The following is a 16,548-nucleotide window of genomic DNA, read 5'->3' as shown; positions in this document are numbered from 1 at the left end:
ATCTTTAAATTAATTTTTTCCTAAACTCCTCCCTCCCCATTTTCCAAAAATCTAAATTCCACTAATCTTTTGAGTCGGAAAATGGAGAGGGGAGGATGTTTGCTGTTGTTTATCTTTGTTGGTTTGTTGAGTTCTTGTGCTGTTGAAGGTCTTGGTGTCAATTGGGGTGCAATATCACAATATAGATTGCCTCCAAAGGTTGTAGTGCAGATGTTGAAAGATAATAATCTTACCAAAGTTAAGCTTTTCGAAATGGATGACAGTATTATGAAAGCTTTGGCTGGAACCGATATTGAAGTTATGGTTGCTATTCCAAATTACTTGCTGCGAACTATGACAAGTCCTAACGCAGCTACGAAGTGGGTCGAAAAAAACATCACTCAATATATTGGCAAAGGAGGCGTGAACATCAAGTAAGTTTTCTCGCTTGTGTTTATGTGTGTTTGTCATTTTAACTTATTGGTTCTGGACTTCTTCCATTTAATACGATTCCGCTCTCATACACTTTCGTGCCATTTCATTGTTTGATGAATCCTCAAGCATTTTCTTTAGCATGTTTTCAATACGGATCTCAATATATTAACTAGGTAATTCCATGATAGCCTTTTACTTGCACCTTAGATCAGAAAAGATCCTATTAAATTACATTTCTCGTAGAGCATATGTTGATTGTACTTTCTATTTACATATCTTACAAACTTCGTTTCTGGCAGATATGTTGGTGTAGGGAATGAGCCTTTCCTTACATCATACAATGGTTCCTATGTAAACGCAACTTATCCAGCTCTTAAGAACGTTCAAACTGCTCTCAACGAGGCTGGTCTCGGAGATAAGATTAAGGCGACCGTCCCTTTAAATGCTGATATCTACTTGTCTCCTACTAACAACTATGTCCCATCTGGTGGGTATTTTCGTCCTGACATTGGCAAAGAAATGGAGGATATTGTTAAATTCCTTGACAAGAATAAAGCTCCCTTCACCATCAATATATATCCCTTCATAAATCTGTATCAGAATCCCGGCTTTCCTTTTGACTATGCCTTCTTTGATGGAATAAAATATCCTCTTATGGATAAGGATACTCCATATACGAACTCCTTCGATGCGGCTTATGATACCTTGGTTTTTGCTCTGGAAACAGTAGGGGTCAAGGACATGCCGATTTTTATTGGAGAGGTTGGATGGCCTACAGACGGAGACAGGAACGCTAATAAGCAATTAGCTGAGAAGTTTTACAGTGGGCTCCTGAAAAAACTTGGAAGCAATCAAGGCACTCCCTACCGACCAAAGCAGTATATAGAAGTATACTTGTTTGGTTTATTGGATGAAGATGCCAAGAGCGTTGATCCTGGTAACTTCGAGCGCCATTGGGGAATATTCACTAGTGATGGACAGCCTAAGTACCCATTGGATCTTTCAGGCAAGGGAAAGAACAAGACCCTTGTGGGAGCAAAGAATGTTACATTCTTACCTAAGAAATGGTGTGTGTTAAAGCCAACTGCCACAAACACTTCTGCTATTTTGCAGAATTCAAAATACGCTTGCAACTTTGCAGATTGCACACCACTTGGACTTGGGTGTTCTTGTGGTCAGTTGGATGCTAAAGGCAATGCGTCTTACGCATTTAACATATATTACCAAGCTCAGGCTCAAAAAGATGGAAGCTGTGGATTCGATAACTTGGCCATGGTCACAACAAAAGATCCCTCACAAGGAAACTGCACATTCCCAATCATGCTTGCTCCCCCTACTCCGTCTCCTGCTCCTGCTCCTGCACCAACTTCTTCTCATGGACCTTCTTCTTCCTCAGAGGCAGACGATGCTGAGTCACCAAAGCCTTCTTCATCATACTATTATGGACCATCAATACTATTAGCATTGGCATTCCAAATAGTAGCCTCATTTTTCTTCTAATAGTTGTTGCACTTTTAGATGTTATCAGTAATTGCTTTCCTTGGTTCATTTGTTATCTAATGTGAGTAGTTTTGGTGTTTTGTATTCGTACTATGATGTTTCTCGATCACCAATAAAGTACACTTCATTCAGCAGACACCAGATGACTTCTCCCACGAACATGATCGATCAACGGTAGAGCTTTATTATAATCATTTGCATCTAACTGAAAGTCCACCTTGAAATGCATTGACCATCCAATACTTTGATGTACTTAAGGCCATGTCCAACAAAGACCTAAAATTGTTGTAGGGGGCACTTCTGATTTAAATCAATACACGATTAATGCCTAAATGAGATAGAGGTGGGAGTGCTGCAGTGCATAGTTCCAGCTGAAGTCGCCCACTTGCTTCTAAGTAATGTTAATAGTATGCTTTAAACATCAATTGGTGAAGATAAATAATAAAAAAAAATAAAGGGCATAAGCTTGAAAATAAATAGGATATTCTCCCACAAGTGGTCACCACGGCACCACCCGGCCATTCAAAGGACTCAAGTATGCAGAATTTCTATAGAGGAGATAGACACTACGAAATGCAGAAAAATGTCAAAACATATTTTCTTTGAGGATCAAAGAAAATAAATCAATCGAGTCCAATAATTTTGACTTCTTGAGTGATGTCCAATCATAAAAACCGGTCACCTCCCAATCAGTCCTGTTTAGTCAATACGAACTGGCTCCATATTTGTGAAAAAAAAGATTGAGTGATCATATACTCATCTAACAGTAGGCACTCAGATTTCAAAGTTCAAACCTCATATCAACTCAATCTGGTTGTGCCGGTGCATCATTTCTCATAATGTTCAATTGATCCTTGGCAGTTGGCACAAGGCGGCTGCTTAGATAGTTAGATTGGTGGAATTCAGGTTCTGGTCTTTGATGTATGCTCTAGATTGGTGTGCCTAAATGACTAAATCTGCCCAGTTCCGTCAATAATCCCTGTTCTACAGTTTCGTGTAAACCAACGCTACCAAAATCAGATTTTGGCCAGTCCTATTTAAGATGCAGAGTGGGCAATAAGACCAAGCGAGGTGCCGAGGTTGGCCACATTGTGGTCGCCCAGGCCAAATTTGATATTTTGCCTATGGTGTTGAATTCTAAGCCTCACACTGGACTGACTGAACCAATTTCGTACAGCTTTTGTTTTTGATGTCATATAATGTACATCCAAGTATCCAACCAAGTACTCAATTGAGATCTAGGTAGCCTTGAATAACTAAAACTCAAATTTATTTCAACGACTCCAGGACTACTTGATATGAAATTCCCAGTTGTAGTGGACTAGTAGGTTAAGATCCATGACTCATCACGCGCTTCTAACGGCTATTTCATCAACGACACACATCGTCTTAATATCAAACATCTATATTTAGCAAAATTAAATCAACGGCTCATATTCATCAAGAGCCGAAAAAGGCAATAATAATTGAACTACAACGGATTCCCGAGATATCCTCAAAACCAATCTGGACCGTCCATTTAGTAACGTGGGCCACTTCATTCATCATCTATGGTTGTAATTATTCAGCGATTCAAACGGAAACCAAACAAAAAAAAAAAAAAAAAAAAATCTGTTTTGCTCTGTTTTTTCAACACAACATTGAAAAACTCGAAAACATCATTTAAAAAATCTCTTCTAAAGGTTTCTTTTCAATAACTTTCTTATTCCTTCTTCTTCTTCTTCTTTCACATTATACTTTCATTGCTTTTGAAGGGTTTTATTTTCTCAATAGCCATTGCTCTTTTCACTTGTCATCTTTTCTTCTTCTTCTAATTACTACTGATACATTACATTATTACAGCTGATATATATATATATACGCGTTCTTTCTTTATGCATGCTTGATACATTCATGATTCATGTGAAGTTTCCTTTTGTTTTTTCTGTTTCTGCCTAGCACTACTTTTACACTTTTTACCCATTATTAAGGTTTACGCGTGAACACTATATAGAGGAAGAGTTAGTTGTTGAGCTCTCTCCCTATTTTGAGTATTTTCCACAACTCAAAACCATCTAACTAATATCGCTATATTTGTGCAACTTCAGTTTACCCCCCACTTCTCCTAAAAAACCGTTTTTATTTTGTTTTATTTGAATTTCATTTCCCCTACCTCATTTATAAGTTATAACTCCTTTCATTTACTTCTCTACTAAGATTTCCTCATACCCTTTTCTCCAAAACCTCATTTTTAATCCTTACTTTAAGTTTTACACCAAAAAAATGTTGAGGTTTGGATATTTTTTATTGTCTTTGTTCATTGGTTTGGTGTGTTTTGGTAATGTTGATGGTCTTGGAATGAATTGGGGAACAATGGCAAGTCATAAATTGCCACCAAAAGTTGTAGTGCAAATGTTGAAAGACAATGGTTTTACGAAAGTGAAACTTTTTGATGCTGATGAAGATACAATGAAAGGATTGGCTGGGAGTGATATGGAAGTTATGGTTGCTATTCCTAATGGCCAGCTTGATGCTATGACTGATTATGACACAGCTAAAAAGTGGGTGGCGAAAAATGTCACGAGATATAATTTCAAAGGCGGCGTAAATGTCAAGTGAGTCTCTGGGCATTTATTGAAATTTAGTTCTGATTGGTTTGTTTTGGAATTTTGTTTCACCTGAATTTGGTTCCTGTTGAGATTTAGTCTAAACGTGTATAGCTTAATGTTATATTCATATTTATAATTCGAAAAGGGAACTAGGAAAATCTAGTTCTTATGTTATGTTGAACTTGAACTGCATTTAGTATAGAGGTTGCACTTTGTTGGAAAGCTGAAGTGAAAGGAATGTACTTAACTGTATGAAAGTTGAAGCTGTGTTACCTTTATACGTGAGTTTTTGATAAGCTAATAACTTAGTGTAATGCCACCATACTTGTAAGTCATAACGCAAAACGTTTGGAGAAGAGATAGTCTTTAATCTGTAATTGATTAAGGGATGGTGTAGTTTCATATTGTATCAGTTTGAATTGAGTTGATTGTATTTCTATTACTAGTGACTACTATTGATTAATTTTTCGGGTTAATATCTCTGGCAGGTATGTAGCTGTTGGGAATGAACCTTTCCTCACATCCTACAATGGTTCATTCCAGAACTCAACTTTCCCAGCCCTTCAGAACATTCAAAATGCCCTCAACGAGGCTGGTCTTGGCGATCAAGTTAAGGCTACTGTGCCCTTAAATGCTGATGTATATGAATCTCCTGTTGACAACCCTGTCCCATCTGCTGGGAAATTCCGCACTGACATTAGCACAGACATGAGCGATATTGTTCAGTTTCTCAGCAAGAGTAATGCTCCCTTCACTGTCAACATATACCCCTTCCTAAGCCTGTATCAGAGTGATGACTTCCCTGTCGACTATGCCTTTTTTGATGGGTTAAGCAAGCCTATTGTTGATAATGGGATTTCATATACCAATGTCTTTGATGCTAATTTTGATACCTTAGTTTCGGCTCTGAAAGCGGAAGGGGTTGGTAACCTGCCCATTTTTGTTGGAGAGGTTGGATGGCCTACAGATGGAGACAAGAATGGGAATGTTCTATTAGCGCAGAGGTTTTACAGTGGGCTCTTCAAGAAACTTGCTGCCAATACGGGAACTCCCCTTCGACCGAACCAGTATTTAGAAGTTTACTTGTTTGGCCTACTCGATGAGGATGTCAAGAGCGTTGCACCAGGGAACTTCGAGCGCCATTGGGGAATATTTACATATGATGGGCAACCTAAGTACCCAATGGATCTTACAGGACAGGGTCAGGACAAGACCCTCGTGGGAGCAAAGGATGTCAAGTACTTGGAACAGAAATGGTGTGTGTTAAGTCCAAATGCCAATAACAGTAGCGCTCTTGAAGATAACATCGATTATGCTTGCACCTACGCTGATTGCACTAAACTAGGATATGGATCATCATGTAACGGATTGGATGCTCAAGGTAATGCATCTTACGCATTTAACATGTATTTTCAAACTCAGAACCAAAAAGAGGACAGCTGCATGTTTCAAGGTCTGGCCACGTTGACAAGCCAGAATGCCTCCCAAGGGAACTGTAACTTCACTATTCAGATTGTTTCTTCCTCTTCCGGACTCCATCTCGGGCCTTCTTCCCTATATCACGTTGGACTATTACTTCTTGCATTTGAGATTGTAGTCTCATTTTCATTTTTATAGTTGCATTTTTGTAGATAGCAGAATTTCTTTTGGGGTTCATTTCTTATTCTTTTGTTTACTCTCCTAGGCTTTAGATTTAGTTATACTATACAGTTTTATTTGACTAATAAAGTATACTTATTACTCAGATTTTCTCCATGTATGTTTTCATATATTTCTTTTAATTAGTTTGTTGGCGATGGGCTTGATCCACTTGGATAAACTATTAGTTCGTTGTAAATATTACATTTTCTACACCAGATTATGCTAACTCCATCACCTTGTTGAGAGATGCATTGGACATAGTACTTAGTTTTTAGGTTTTTAGCAGATTGGAGTTTTCCCAGAAACGGACAACCAGCTTAAAGGCCCAACATTTGGCGGAGCCAGAAGCTGGAACATGGTAAAATCTCTTTCTGCTAGTGGATAAAGATTTTTGAAAGGACAGTAACCTGCAAACCTCAGATATATTTTGTGCTGGTGCTGTTTTGAAGGTAGAAGCTTTCTGACTTGCTACATGCCTAACTGGTGGTATCAGAGAAGGGGAGTACAACTATCAAAGCTAACCTACTAATTCAGGTCGAATGAACAAGTTCCAAGGGGAAGCTACACAACCTCGTCCTCTCAGTGTAGGAGGATTTTCATTTAGCAGTACCATGAGTATATCAATTAGCTCTCCTGTTAGAAAGAGGAATGTATCTTTCAGTCCAATAATATCCGTTATGTTCTAAATATTCTCAGTGAGGAGGGGGAAACCAAGTACTTGTTCTGAAGATGATTTTTATTATGATTTAGTTGGTTAAAGTTTAAAATTACGAGAAAAAAGAACTATTGTATTTAAGATCTTGTGGAGATTCTTCCTTGTGTACTGTCATTTGAGCAGTATGAGACCTGAGTAATATCAGAGTGAAGCTTCTGAATTTTAGACCTGGGGCTCTGAGTCTCCAACTGAAGTAGCGTTTTGTCAGTGTGCAAAAGAACATCCGATGAGCATTCATATTGGGGAAAAGTAACTTTTTAATACACATCCAAGAAGAATAAGATTTAACTATTACGCAAAAAAAAAGTCTTTGTTTTCCATTTCTGCCATGCTAAGCTGCATTTGCCTTTGCTTAAATCATTTATCTGTTCTTTGTGAGGTCATAACATCAAATTTGAGAATACATGGCCAAAATACATCACTACACATACATTACATTAAGCATTCAACATCTGAACCTAGGCCCAAAGAAGCTCTCAGTTTTCTTGATGAGAAGGACTCTCAGAAAAAATATCCGTCCCTCACCTCCTCTCAAAAGTACAATTTGCTAGTTAACAACCATGGGTGAAGCTTTTCGCAGCTCTTCAGGATGACCAACTGGCATGAATTCCTCAAGCTCTGACTGGTCATATTGCTTGTGAAGAAAAAGTAACAATCAATTCGCAGCATATTACTTCTAGCACCAATTGCAGTAACTAAACTCTTTCTGAATAATTCATGAACTATAACCACTTCATTGTTGAACTTCTATATTCGGAACCACACTACTTTCTCTGTGAATCCTGACAAAAGTTCTAAGGCAGCCATTGATTATACGCGGAGCTGTGCCATCGCAGAATCTTTTTGCGAGATCAACCGCCTTCAAAAATAGCGAAATATATGAATAAGTTATATCTATTCAGTTGGCATGTTAATCAAGAACAAAAACAATAAGATAAAATAAAAGGAGGAAGGAGGAAGGAGGAGGAAAGATGGGTAAACAAATAACACAGTAGTACTGTACCAAACAATAGATGGGGAAGAGCAAGGAGATACCAACCTCATTTATTACAATCTGGTGTCGAGTGCCTAGTATTGCTATTTCTGTCATTGCCAAGTGAAGAATACAAAACTCCAAGATCCTACCTGCAGGTTCGTCCTGCAGCATTTGGTACAAAGATCAGTCAACAATTATTTTGAGGACTGGAAATGCAAGCACCATGCCGAAATTTCAGTTGCGAGTTGCCACAGATTGTACAAAACCAAACAAAATCAGTATAAAGGGAAAACATGGCATGAATTTGACATTAAGGCTTTTGCATGGTGTTCTACGTACGATGGCAGGATATATTCTGGCTGGAGCACCCTTGAAAGGATCAGCTTTTGTTTTCGCAGAAGCTTTCACCACCAAAACAATAAGCAAGATGATGCAATATTTCAGTAAAACATTTCTGCTACTTACTAACTGCAAAGATCTTATAGAATTTTTTGCCTTTGATTATTTTGTGTGACTTAACCTTTCTAATTATGCATAACAACCTCTCTCAACACCATACTTACACAGCCAACCTAAATTTGCTCTGCAATCTCTTGCATCAAGGAAATATCTACAGCATAACCTAAAGAATGGTTTAGAGGAAAACAAAACAAAACAGAATATAAATGGAGACTTAAGCAGTTCAGAAGGGGGAGAGAGATCAGGCTACCATGTGCTGTGTAACACACTCAGGGACAAACCAGCCTGTGTTAGCCACCGACAAGAAACCTCAATGTCAAGAAAATGCCCTGCATACTCATATATTATCAATGGGAACTGATAAGTTTATTAACACACCATAACTTATTCTGCACCTTTCATACACAATTTGCTTAGGGCGTACTAGGAAATGATGACGATATCTACATATCCCCTAAGGCACTATATGAAAATGTGTACATACATAAAGTATATTGAATATGATGCTTCTGAAAGAGAGGTATAATCAATAAAGAAGGCTTGACTCCCTAGAGGTATCCTCACATAGGATAAAACAGTCCGTATCTGTATCCATTTGTTAGGGGGCAACCACCAAAGTTACAAGGATAACCAGATGAAGAATCACAGCTTACACAGCATATCTCAAAGGATAAAGCCACTTGACTGATCCACTTCTGACAATCCATAAACATCTTATTCAGATGCATTTCACAACAAAGAAGAGCAGAAAACACTCGAAAAGAACCAAGCAATCTTATCCAGGCATGCATTTTCTGTATATTGTTGCGTTCATCACATATTTGGTTTGAAAATGCAAGACATGCAACTGTTAAGCCTATGAGTTGCAATATAAGTTGTAGAATCTTATATCAGACAAATAAGAAAACTTGTGTACGATAATCCTATTGTACATTAGAACAGTAACAGAAAGCAACCAGTTAAGCTGGGGGAAAAAGAAAGAGTTGTGCATGTCACAAACCTTCCAATTTTGTGGCGCTACTTTGTCGATAACAACAACATGCTTGTCCCAACCTTGCACAACAGCAACCAACATTTTCTTTGTCAAACTGGATCAAACAAAAAAAAATGTTATTCCCACAAAACTAGCTAACCTCACTTTATAATGGCTAACAAAATTATAATTCCTCTCAGTGTAAGTGTTTAAGGTGTTCTCTTTATATATGCTGATCCATTCATTACTTTTTGTAAAAATGCACATAAAACAAGTAAAACTGGCTTGAAAGGAGTTACCGCAAAATAAGTTTGCTGTATACCAACTTTGGAGGAGCTGACAGAACTTCTGCTTCTGAGAGAAAGAAAACAACAGAAAATTAGTTCATCCTTTACATTTTAGAACTGGTAAAATGACAATAGAAAATGGTTAATTGATACAACACTGGAGGATCGGTCACTAAGTTTTGACCACGGTTACTTGAATATTGTCAATTTACCGCTACTCATAAACCTCAGGCACCACGAGTCCATAACAGTACCCTAAAAGTGGTATATCTAGGAGGGCTTTATTAACACACTTTTGTGCCCCTTATTGCTCTTTAGGCAGGGTGACTAACTTTTAAAAGCTATTCGTAAATCTAAACATAGAACTACCAAGTAAAACCATAGTTATTATGTTGGTCTATGTAGCTCACTAGGCCAAAAACTATAAGAAGGTTATTATACGCTCGGTTCATCTCACTCTATTATGCATTCAAGCTCTTCACTAAGATTCAACTAGACGTTTTTTAAGCACAGGTCTCTCAGTCTCCACAACCTACAACTTCTTTACAAATCGATCAGGAACTTAAGTTGAAACAGTCTACATCACTTAATCTTTGGGGTTAGGCCAGTTAATTGAGATTGATGTCCAGTTTCATAATAAACAGATATTGTTCTAGGACAATACATCTAAATTAGAGTAACTTCACAAGAACCATGAAAAGTTTAAAAGTCATTACCAATTGCCGACTCCATTTCAACTACTCTGAGCAGCTCCTCAGCTTCTTCTTCTGTCTGTGTAGAGACCGGGTCCCCAGCAAAGTTCATGTGATTGTACTCCAATAATGTTGATTTGTTGAATTCATAGCCAGGTTCTGAAGCCAATAAATCAAGTTATTACTAAACCATGCAAAATATCCATGTTTTACAAATGCCTTCTATATATCCCATAGCAATGGCTTACAATGTTGTACCACATTTCAAACCATGCCCATGGTTGGTTATGACTAAGATACAAAATTTCATGGTATATTGACAATTGGGTATGCTTAAAATTACTCAAACTGAACAACAGGACACTTAATTATTTTACCTCTTCTAGCATTTAGTCTCTTCTCAAATAGCCGAACTGGGTCTGACCCCTCTAAACAAGAAGCATAAGCAATTGACCTGCAAACAATATTCACAACCAAATAAACAACAAAAGCAAGAAACACTCAATACTCCTTTATATACTTACAAAGCAAGCTCTCTAGCAGCTCTTGGACTACAAAACCTTCCACTCTTATCGATTTTCGGCAACCCGTCTTTCGAAGAAGAAGGAAGAAGTGTCTGTTACTTTCTCTATAGTTTCTGCAACAACTAAAGCTGGAGTAAGAAGAGAACTTCTTGGAGTTAACAAAAAGACACGTTTTTTACACCATTTTTTGTGGTTATATTGAAAACCAACAAGTTGGGTGTGTTGATAAGGTGAATGTGAGTTGAAGAAAGTGAAGTTTATATTTGGTTTTGTAGAATTGAAGCTAAGAACTGAAGTTCCCTCCATTGTTCAAGTTTTCAGACTTGTCAAATTTTTTGTTCAAGATAACACATTAACTGGTATAGCCGACTGATAAATATCTTTGCGAAATTTCAAAGTTTCGGTATTTCAGTGTCCCAGTAAGATGCCACATATTTCGACCCTCGTATTTCAGTATATGTCAGGTGTGTCAACATTTTCCAAATAATACGGCGAAAATTTGATTTTGAACTTTAAGCTTTAACGAGCAACGGTCTTTAGATGTACAACATAATTATCATTCGAGGCAAAACATTAAAAATATCCTAACCTACATCCTGTCATTCATGTTAGAAAGTTATCTTAGGTGATGTAGCCGCTTCTAACAAGGGAATTCTTCTAATTAGTACCACTTGAAAAAGCTAAGACCACTGCAATTGTCTAAAGATGTCTCAGAATCGGATCCACTCCCACCATCATTATCTGAGCTCTTGTCACGATCAATGCTTATTCTATCAGCATTCTCAATGATCCAATCAGTGAACTCAGGCGAAGAAACCCATTCAGCCACTGCTTGTCTAGTTGATTCACGTGTGAAATCCTCCCATTCTCTCTTGGAGAACCTTTTACGGGTGGATGTCTTGTGAAAGGTTGAGTAATAATCTTGGTTTTGATTTGGACCCTTATCAGGTGATAGCAAAACTAAGCCTGCATAGAAAGTAAGAAATATTGGTCTTAACAATTCAATATGGCGAGGAAATTAGAAAAGCAAACACCACGCAAAAAACTAAAGTGTACCAAAATTTCCTAAATGAGATGCTTCAGTTCAGTCTCCTTAACTAAGTTTATTTGGTAAATAGCATAATATGACTTGACACTGAAAACGTAGGGTTCTGTTATGCTGAAATCCCTAATACCAAACCAGATAACAGAAATTCAGGCACATCCACATAATAACTAAATGTATAAGTAGAAGAAGAAGGCACATTAACAACTCAAGGAGCATACCTTTAGTAGGAGAATCTGACCATGCAAACATACTCTTTGGGCTGCTCCGAGATGTCATTCCAGAAGGCCTCTTGCTGAACCTGCTAGGGAAATCAGATCCATTGTGACTTCCAGAAGACTGTCTAGCTCTTGTCAAAACTGGGATCCTATTTGCTGGACGTGACTGACGCCTGCACCAAGCACAGTTAGTAGTTCGAAACATGTAGCAGACTAAACACAATAAACCTCATTTCTCATTTTATTTTACTTGATAGTTAGAACTTTTATTCCCTACATACATTAAAATCCCTTTTCCCGCGTTGACAGGGGGCAAAGGATTACAAGAAATTGTAGATATCCTACACAACTATCTACAACTTAATTTTTTGCAACTTGCAATCCCTTCTTCACCTAGAAAATATTTGCTCTATAATCTCTTAGTCAGAGCGTAGAGAATTGATGTGATACCACACACATCATGTGTGCATGTACAGCTATATACATCCTCTGAAAGGAAAAAAGAAATGCCACAGAGTCGAAAATTACATTGATCTAGGGTGTCGCCATTTTAGGGAATGCAAAGGAAGACAGATACCCCAACAAGAAGCCAATGCCAGCAAGGCAAGAGGAGTATCAAGAGTGCTCTGCAAAAATAATGTCAGAAAATTTGATAAAATATCACACTTGATCTAATTTCTCTTTACATTCTTTCTATACTATTTTTCTTTAACGTAAAGCACAAACTCTGGAAGATTATCAAAGTAAAAGAAAAAAACAAAAAGTAAATAAATGCATTGCAACCAAAGCAACAATGTTTAACAAACCACTAAATTCCAAAATGCTATTCCTATTTGAAGCAAATTTGATAATCTTTATAATAGGCAAATCAAGTTTAACTAATTTGAGTTTATTTGTGTTACAGTTTACAGTTGTTAACACAGAGTTGAGACCTCAATGATTATGATCTAATTCATTCACTGGCATGACTTCAGTGATTATTTAATGTGACACCACCTGTGATTGGTCGATGTGATTCCATCTAAATTTTGTGTGATTGGAATAGTATTCTCACTCTGACATACCATGTCCATGTTCATAACCAAACTGAACTTCGACTGACTGTATACAACACCATAATAAATAGGCAACACTTTATACAAATGCTAAAACAATGTTGCTGATCATCCTCAACCATAATCAACCTCCAAGGAAACAAGAATACCTGAAAGATGAATGTCATTGCAACGGTGCGCATTGCCCACTTTACAAAGTTAGCTACACCAACATCCACGCTTCCATCTTCTGACATAACAAACTTTCGCACAGTCCAGTAGCCTAGAGCTGCTCCTACAAGTACTAATGCTACTAATACAAAAACAGAAACCTGTTGACAAAGCCATGTTGAAACGAATAAAGACATTCTGTTATAAGGTTTAGTGAAGATCAATGAGGACTTATATTCATAGACACATAAATAGTTAGATATTTGTTATGGATTCAAATGGGCAGACTCATAAATATTTTGTCTCATATTCCTATGAATGACTATGAAGTGAAGTATACTTCAGACCTGACTCCTCACAAAGACAACTGTGGTGTTAAGCATGGAAGAATGAGATGGTTTGTTAATGTCGAGAAATAGATGGAAGAAAATAACTTACTGGATTGTACATATCCTCGTTTAGCCCAAAATTCAGAAGAATGGAATTGATCAGCATTGAGAAGTATTGTACAAGAAAAGATCCAACTCCAAGCTGTTAAGGCCAAGAGGAAGTTATGCATTCGAAACTGAGCAAGCGATGGTAAAAGAAATGACCTAACATTGAAAGAAGAGATACTCACCAGAGATCCATAAATTGTAAGGTAGAAGACATTCTTCCGACCAGTTGGTAACAATTTCATACCCTACATCACAACGCCCAGAAAATACATGATGAGTGATGGAAGTTTCTAGTGCAGTTTCAGAAATACGGAGTACTTTACTATAGATTCATTCCACGGAGCACCAAAATAGCGTACCATATTAAAAAATAGACAAATAAGAACTTTAATTCAATTATACACCGCTTCATAAATTATAGCTAATCTAGGGAAAGTACCTGAAAAAGAATGACCAAAATGACGAGTAAAATCCCGATAACCATGGAACTGCTATAATAGAATGGCACCCAGTTACTGAAAATTGGTGCCAAAAGCAGTAAAAGAAACCCACAACCAAAAACAACACACGCCACAGCTGAAACTCTGCATCAATGGTTAAAACCAACACATAATGTCAGAGAACGAAAAAAGATAAAGTAAATGAACAGTAAAAAAAGATTTTAGAGCAAGTTTGACCTTCTTCAACAGAAACTGTGATAGAACCAGATACTCCATCAATGAGCTTCACATCCAAATATCTGTTCGCATAAGGAGACATAACAGTGCTCCAATTCCCTTTGTGAACAGCTCCCCAGTCATCCTTCAAGCATTGGCACAACCCAAGAGAAGAATTCCTACATGCACTTACAGAATGAGATACATTTAACCACCAAAATAAAGCTCAAATTATTTAAGAGGAACAAAATGTAAAAACAAGAGAAGATATAACACTTACCTATGAAAACAGATTCCAATTTTGCCATGAAACTTCTCAGGTATTACTGGTGTAAGAGTGACCCGGAACGAGTTGGCATAGCTCTTGAGTTTCAACCTTGACAAACCAGATATTCGAACACGGCCACATGACAAAATATCTCTAGCACCATGAGAAGATGAATATTCCACAAGGGGGGATGGACTCAGGTGTGAGACTGGGTTCCCAATGTGAATATCTGTGATTCCATAGAATCAATTAACCAGTTTTTCGACTAAAAAGTAAACACACATCTTATAGCACTAACACATCAACATAAAGTGAAAAAATAGTCTATCAAGTAACCAACGAATATCACTAAAAAACCGGTCTTTCAAGGAATGGAATGTTAATTACTCAATGTAGTTCAGCTTCTACATTGGCCGACTCTATCTACATAGTCCTCGTTACTCATCAATCAATATTCAGTGGCTAAACACCATGCTCATTCATAATACCAAACCCTTTTTAATCTAGCTTATAGGTCACCCCTCCCGTGACTAAATCTTGTACCTGGGGTTGTCTTTGACACCAAATGTAACCTAACTAATCAATGCGCCTCAAAGGGCCATGACAAAAAAAGAGTGAAAAATTAGTTACTTAAACATGCCAATACTCCTTTACACCCAAGTTTTCAAAGAGCGAAAAACTATTAACTTAACCAAGAATACGAATAGTCAACAACCCTGAAACTATATTCTAGCTACCTTGTACACTATATACTCATAATCAATATTTGTAAATATAACAACACAATCTTAAGTCATACATTACAGTTGAACTGAAACCCCGGGCAATTAGTTCACTCACAAATTTAGGGTCTTAACGACATTTCAAGAAAACCCACTATGGGCAAAATACTCTCTCCCTAAGCCACTCACATCAAGAAACGTCAAAAGGAACATATTTAACAACGCCCCCAAGTCTTACAAAGTGCAAATAATCCAAGAAATGAAGTAGTGTTCACTCCATAGTTTTTCAAGAACTTAACCCCAAGTAAGCAAATGAGTAAAGCTAAACTTATAATCAACCAAAAAGTCTCATTGTTTGTATATATGCCTAAACAATCACATAAAGAAACAAGAAAACAACTAGTAAACATGAAATGAAATGGAGGGAGAAGAGATAAAGTTACCTGTGACTTCATTTGATTCTGCTAAGAGAAACAAAGAGAGGGAAAGAAAGCAAACGAGGAAAAGGTAAGAAGTAATCATAAAAGTTGATGAACAAGAAGAAGAAGAAGACATCATTCTTCTTGCAACGAAACACTCTCTCTTGCTTCTTCTCTTTACATTCTTTTCAAACTAGAGAAATGAGACGAGGCCAACAGTAAAACACTTTATAATCCGACATATCGGAATATATCGGAATTCATCTCGAACAAATCGGTAGATAAATTAGTGAAATTAAAAAATGCTCAACATAGAGAAATTTTATTAGATTCACCAATTACAATCATTACAACACAATTCCCTTTAGGCTTGAGTATGGTTTTGTTGATTCAGGCATTTTGGGCCTAGGCCATTTATATAATATATATTCTAAGCCGCCGTTGTTCTCATCAAAGGCATATACAGCATCATACTTTGCAATCCGAGTGCAGTTTTTCCCACATGCATCAATATCATATCTAGCCTCATATATATGAAAGTTTCCTTTGATTTGGACTTTGGTTTTGTTATCCCACCAATCCACATCGCACCAAAACATTGTCGCGTCCAAAAAGTCTGTACGGAAGTGCCAAGTGATCATGTCATTGTAAGCGAGATGGCGTAGACCAAGATCGTCGTCCTTGGATTTGCAATGCGTGTTCAATGTTACACCCGCTCCTATCTGGTTTACGAAATACACATGTCTTTTTATTCCTATAGAGATGCCACCACTAACAGTTGAACAGACTGCAAGTACTGCAACCAACAC

At 37.3% G+C, this 16,548-nt stretch overlaps 3 protein-coding genes and 1 pseudogene across 6 annotated transcripts; 2 read left to right on the top strand and 2 right to left on the bottom strand.

Annotated features, from left to right (window-relative positions):
- On the top strand, positions 1–2,050 carry LOC147483964 (glucan endo-1,3-beta-glucosidase 8-like). The gene is made up of 2 exons (XM_086580362.1): positions 1–413; positions 714–2,050. Exons 1-2 carry the CDS (start codon positions 82–84, stop codon positions 1,912–1,914), a joined length of 1,533 nt encoding a protein of 510 aa, XP_086436488.1. The 5' UTR covers positions 1–81; the 3' UTR covers positions 1,915–2,050.
- A 1,453-nt stretch (positions 2,051–3,503) lies between these two features.
- Positions 3,504–7,023, top strand: LOC147483963 (glucan endo-1,3-beta-glucosidase 8-like). 3 transcript variants are annotated; one of them, XM_086580993.1, is made up of 4 exons: positions 3,504–4,508; positions 4,991–5,883; positions 6,430–6,501; positions 6,593–7,023. In XM_086580993.1, the coding sequence occupies exons 1-3, from the start codon at positions 4,177–4,179 to the stop codon at positions 6,462–6,464; spliced, it is 1,260 nt and encodes a 419-aa protein (XP_086437119.1). In that variant the 5' UTR covers positions 3,504–4,176; the 3' UTR covers positions 6,465–6,501; positions 6,593–7,023. The 3 variants fall into 3 exon arrangements, with proteins under 3 accessions (XP_086437119.1, XP_086437118.1, XP_086437117.1); XM_086580992.1 differs by having other exon boundaries at positions 4,026–4,508; positions 6,430–7,023; XM_086580991.1 differs by lacking the exons at positions 6,430–6,501; positions 6,593–7,023 and having other exon boundaries at positions 4,026–4,508; positions 4,991–6,246.
- Positions 7,024–7,149: 126 nt separating this feature from the next.
- LOC147483962 (antitermination NusB domain-containing protein) lies at positions 7,150–11,115 on the bottom strand. Its single transcript, XM_086580994.1, is given in 8 exon segments — positions 7,150–7,717; positions 7,898–7,996; positions 9,294–9,381; positions 9,566–9,620; positions 10,270–10,404; positions 10,623–10,699; positions 10,770–10,852; positions 10,854–11,115. Coding segments are annotated over 8 exon segments (885 nt in total). The 5' UTR covers positions 11,076–11,115; the 3' UTR covers positions 7,150–7,591.
- Positions 11,116–11,267: 152 nt separating this feature from the next.
- On the bottom strand, positions 11,268–15,935 carry LOC147483961 (uncharacterized; annotated as a pseudogene). The gene is made up of 10 exons (XR_015206443.1): positions 15,764–15,935; positions 14,611–14,827; positions 14,352–14,509; positions 14,114–14,258; positions 13,857–13,919; positions 13,676–13,768; positions 13,237–13,398; positions 12,561–12,658; positions 12,036–12,205; positions 11,268–11,735 (listed from the first exon to the last, which is right to left on the bottom strand). The product of XR_015206443.1 is annotated as an uncharacterized LOC147483961 (transcript).
- Between the last annotated feature and the right edge of the window lie 613 nt (positions 15,936–16,548).

The sequence above is a fragment of the Coptis chinensis genome, chromosome 8, assembly GCF_015680905.1.
Source record: "Coptis chinensis isolate HL-2020 chromosome 8, ASM1568090v1, whole genome shotgun sequence".
Classification (NCBI taxonomy): domain Eukaryota; kingdom Viridiplantae; phylum Streptophyta; class Magnoliopsida; order Ranunculales; family Ranunculaceae; genus Coptis; species Coptis chinensis.
This window is presented reverse-complemented; position numbering and strand designations above follow the sequence as displayed.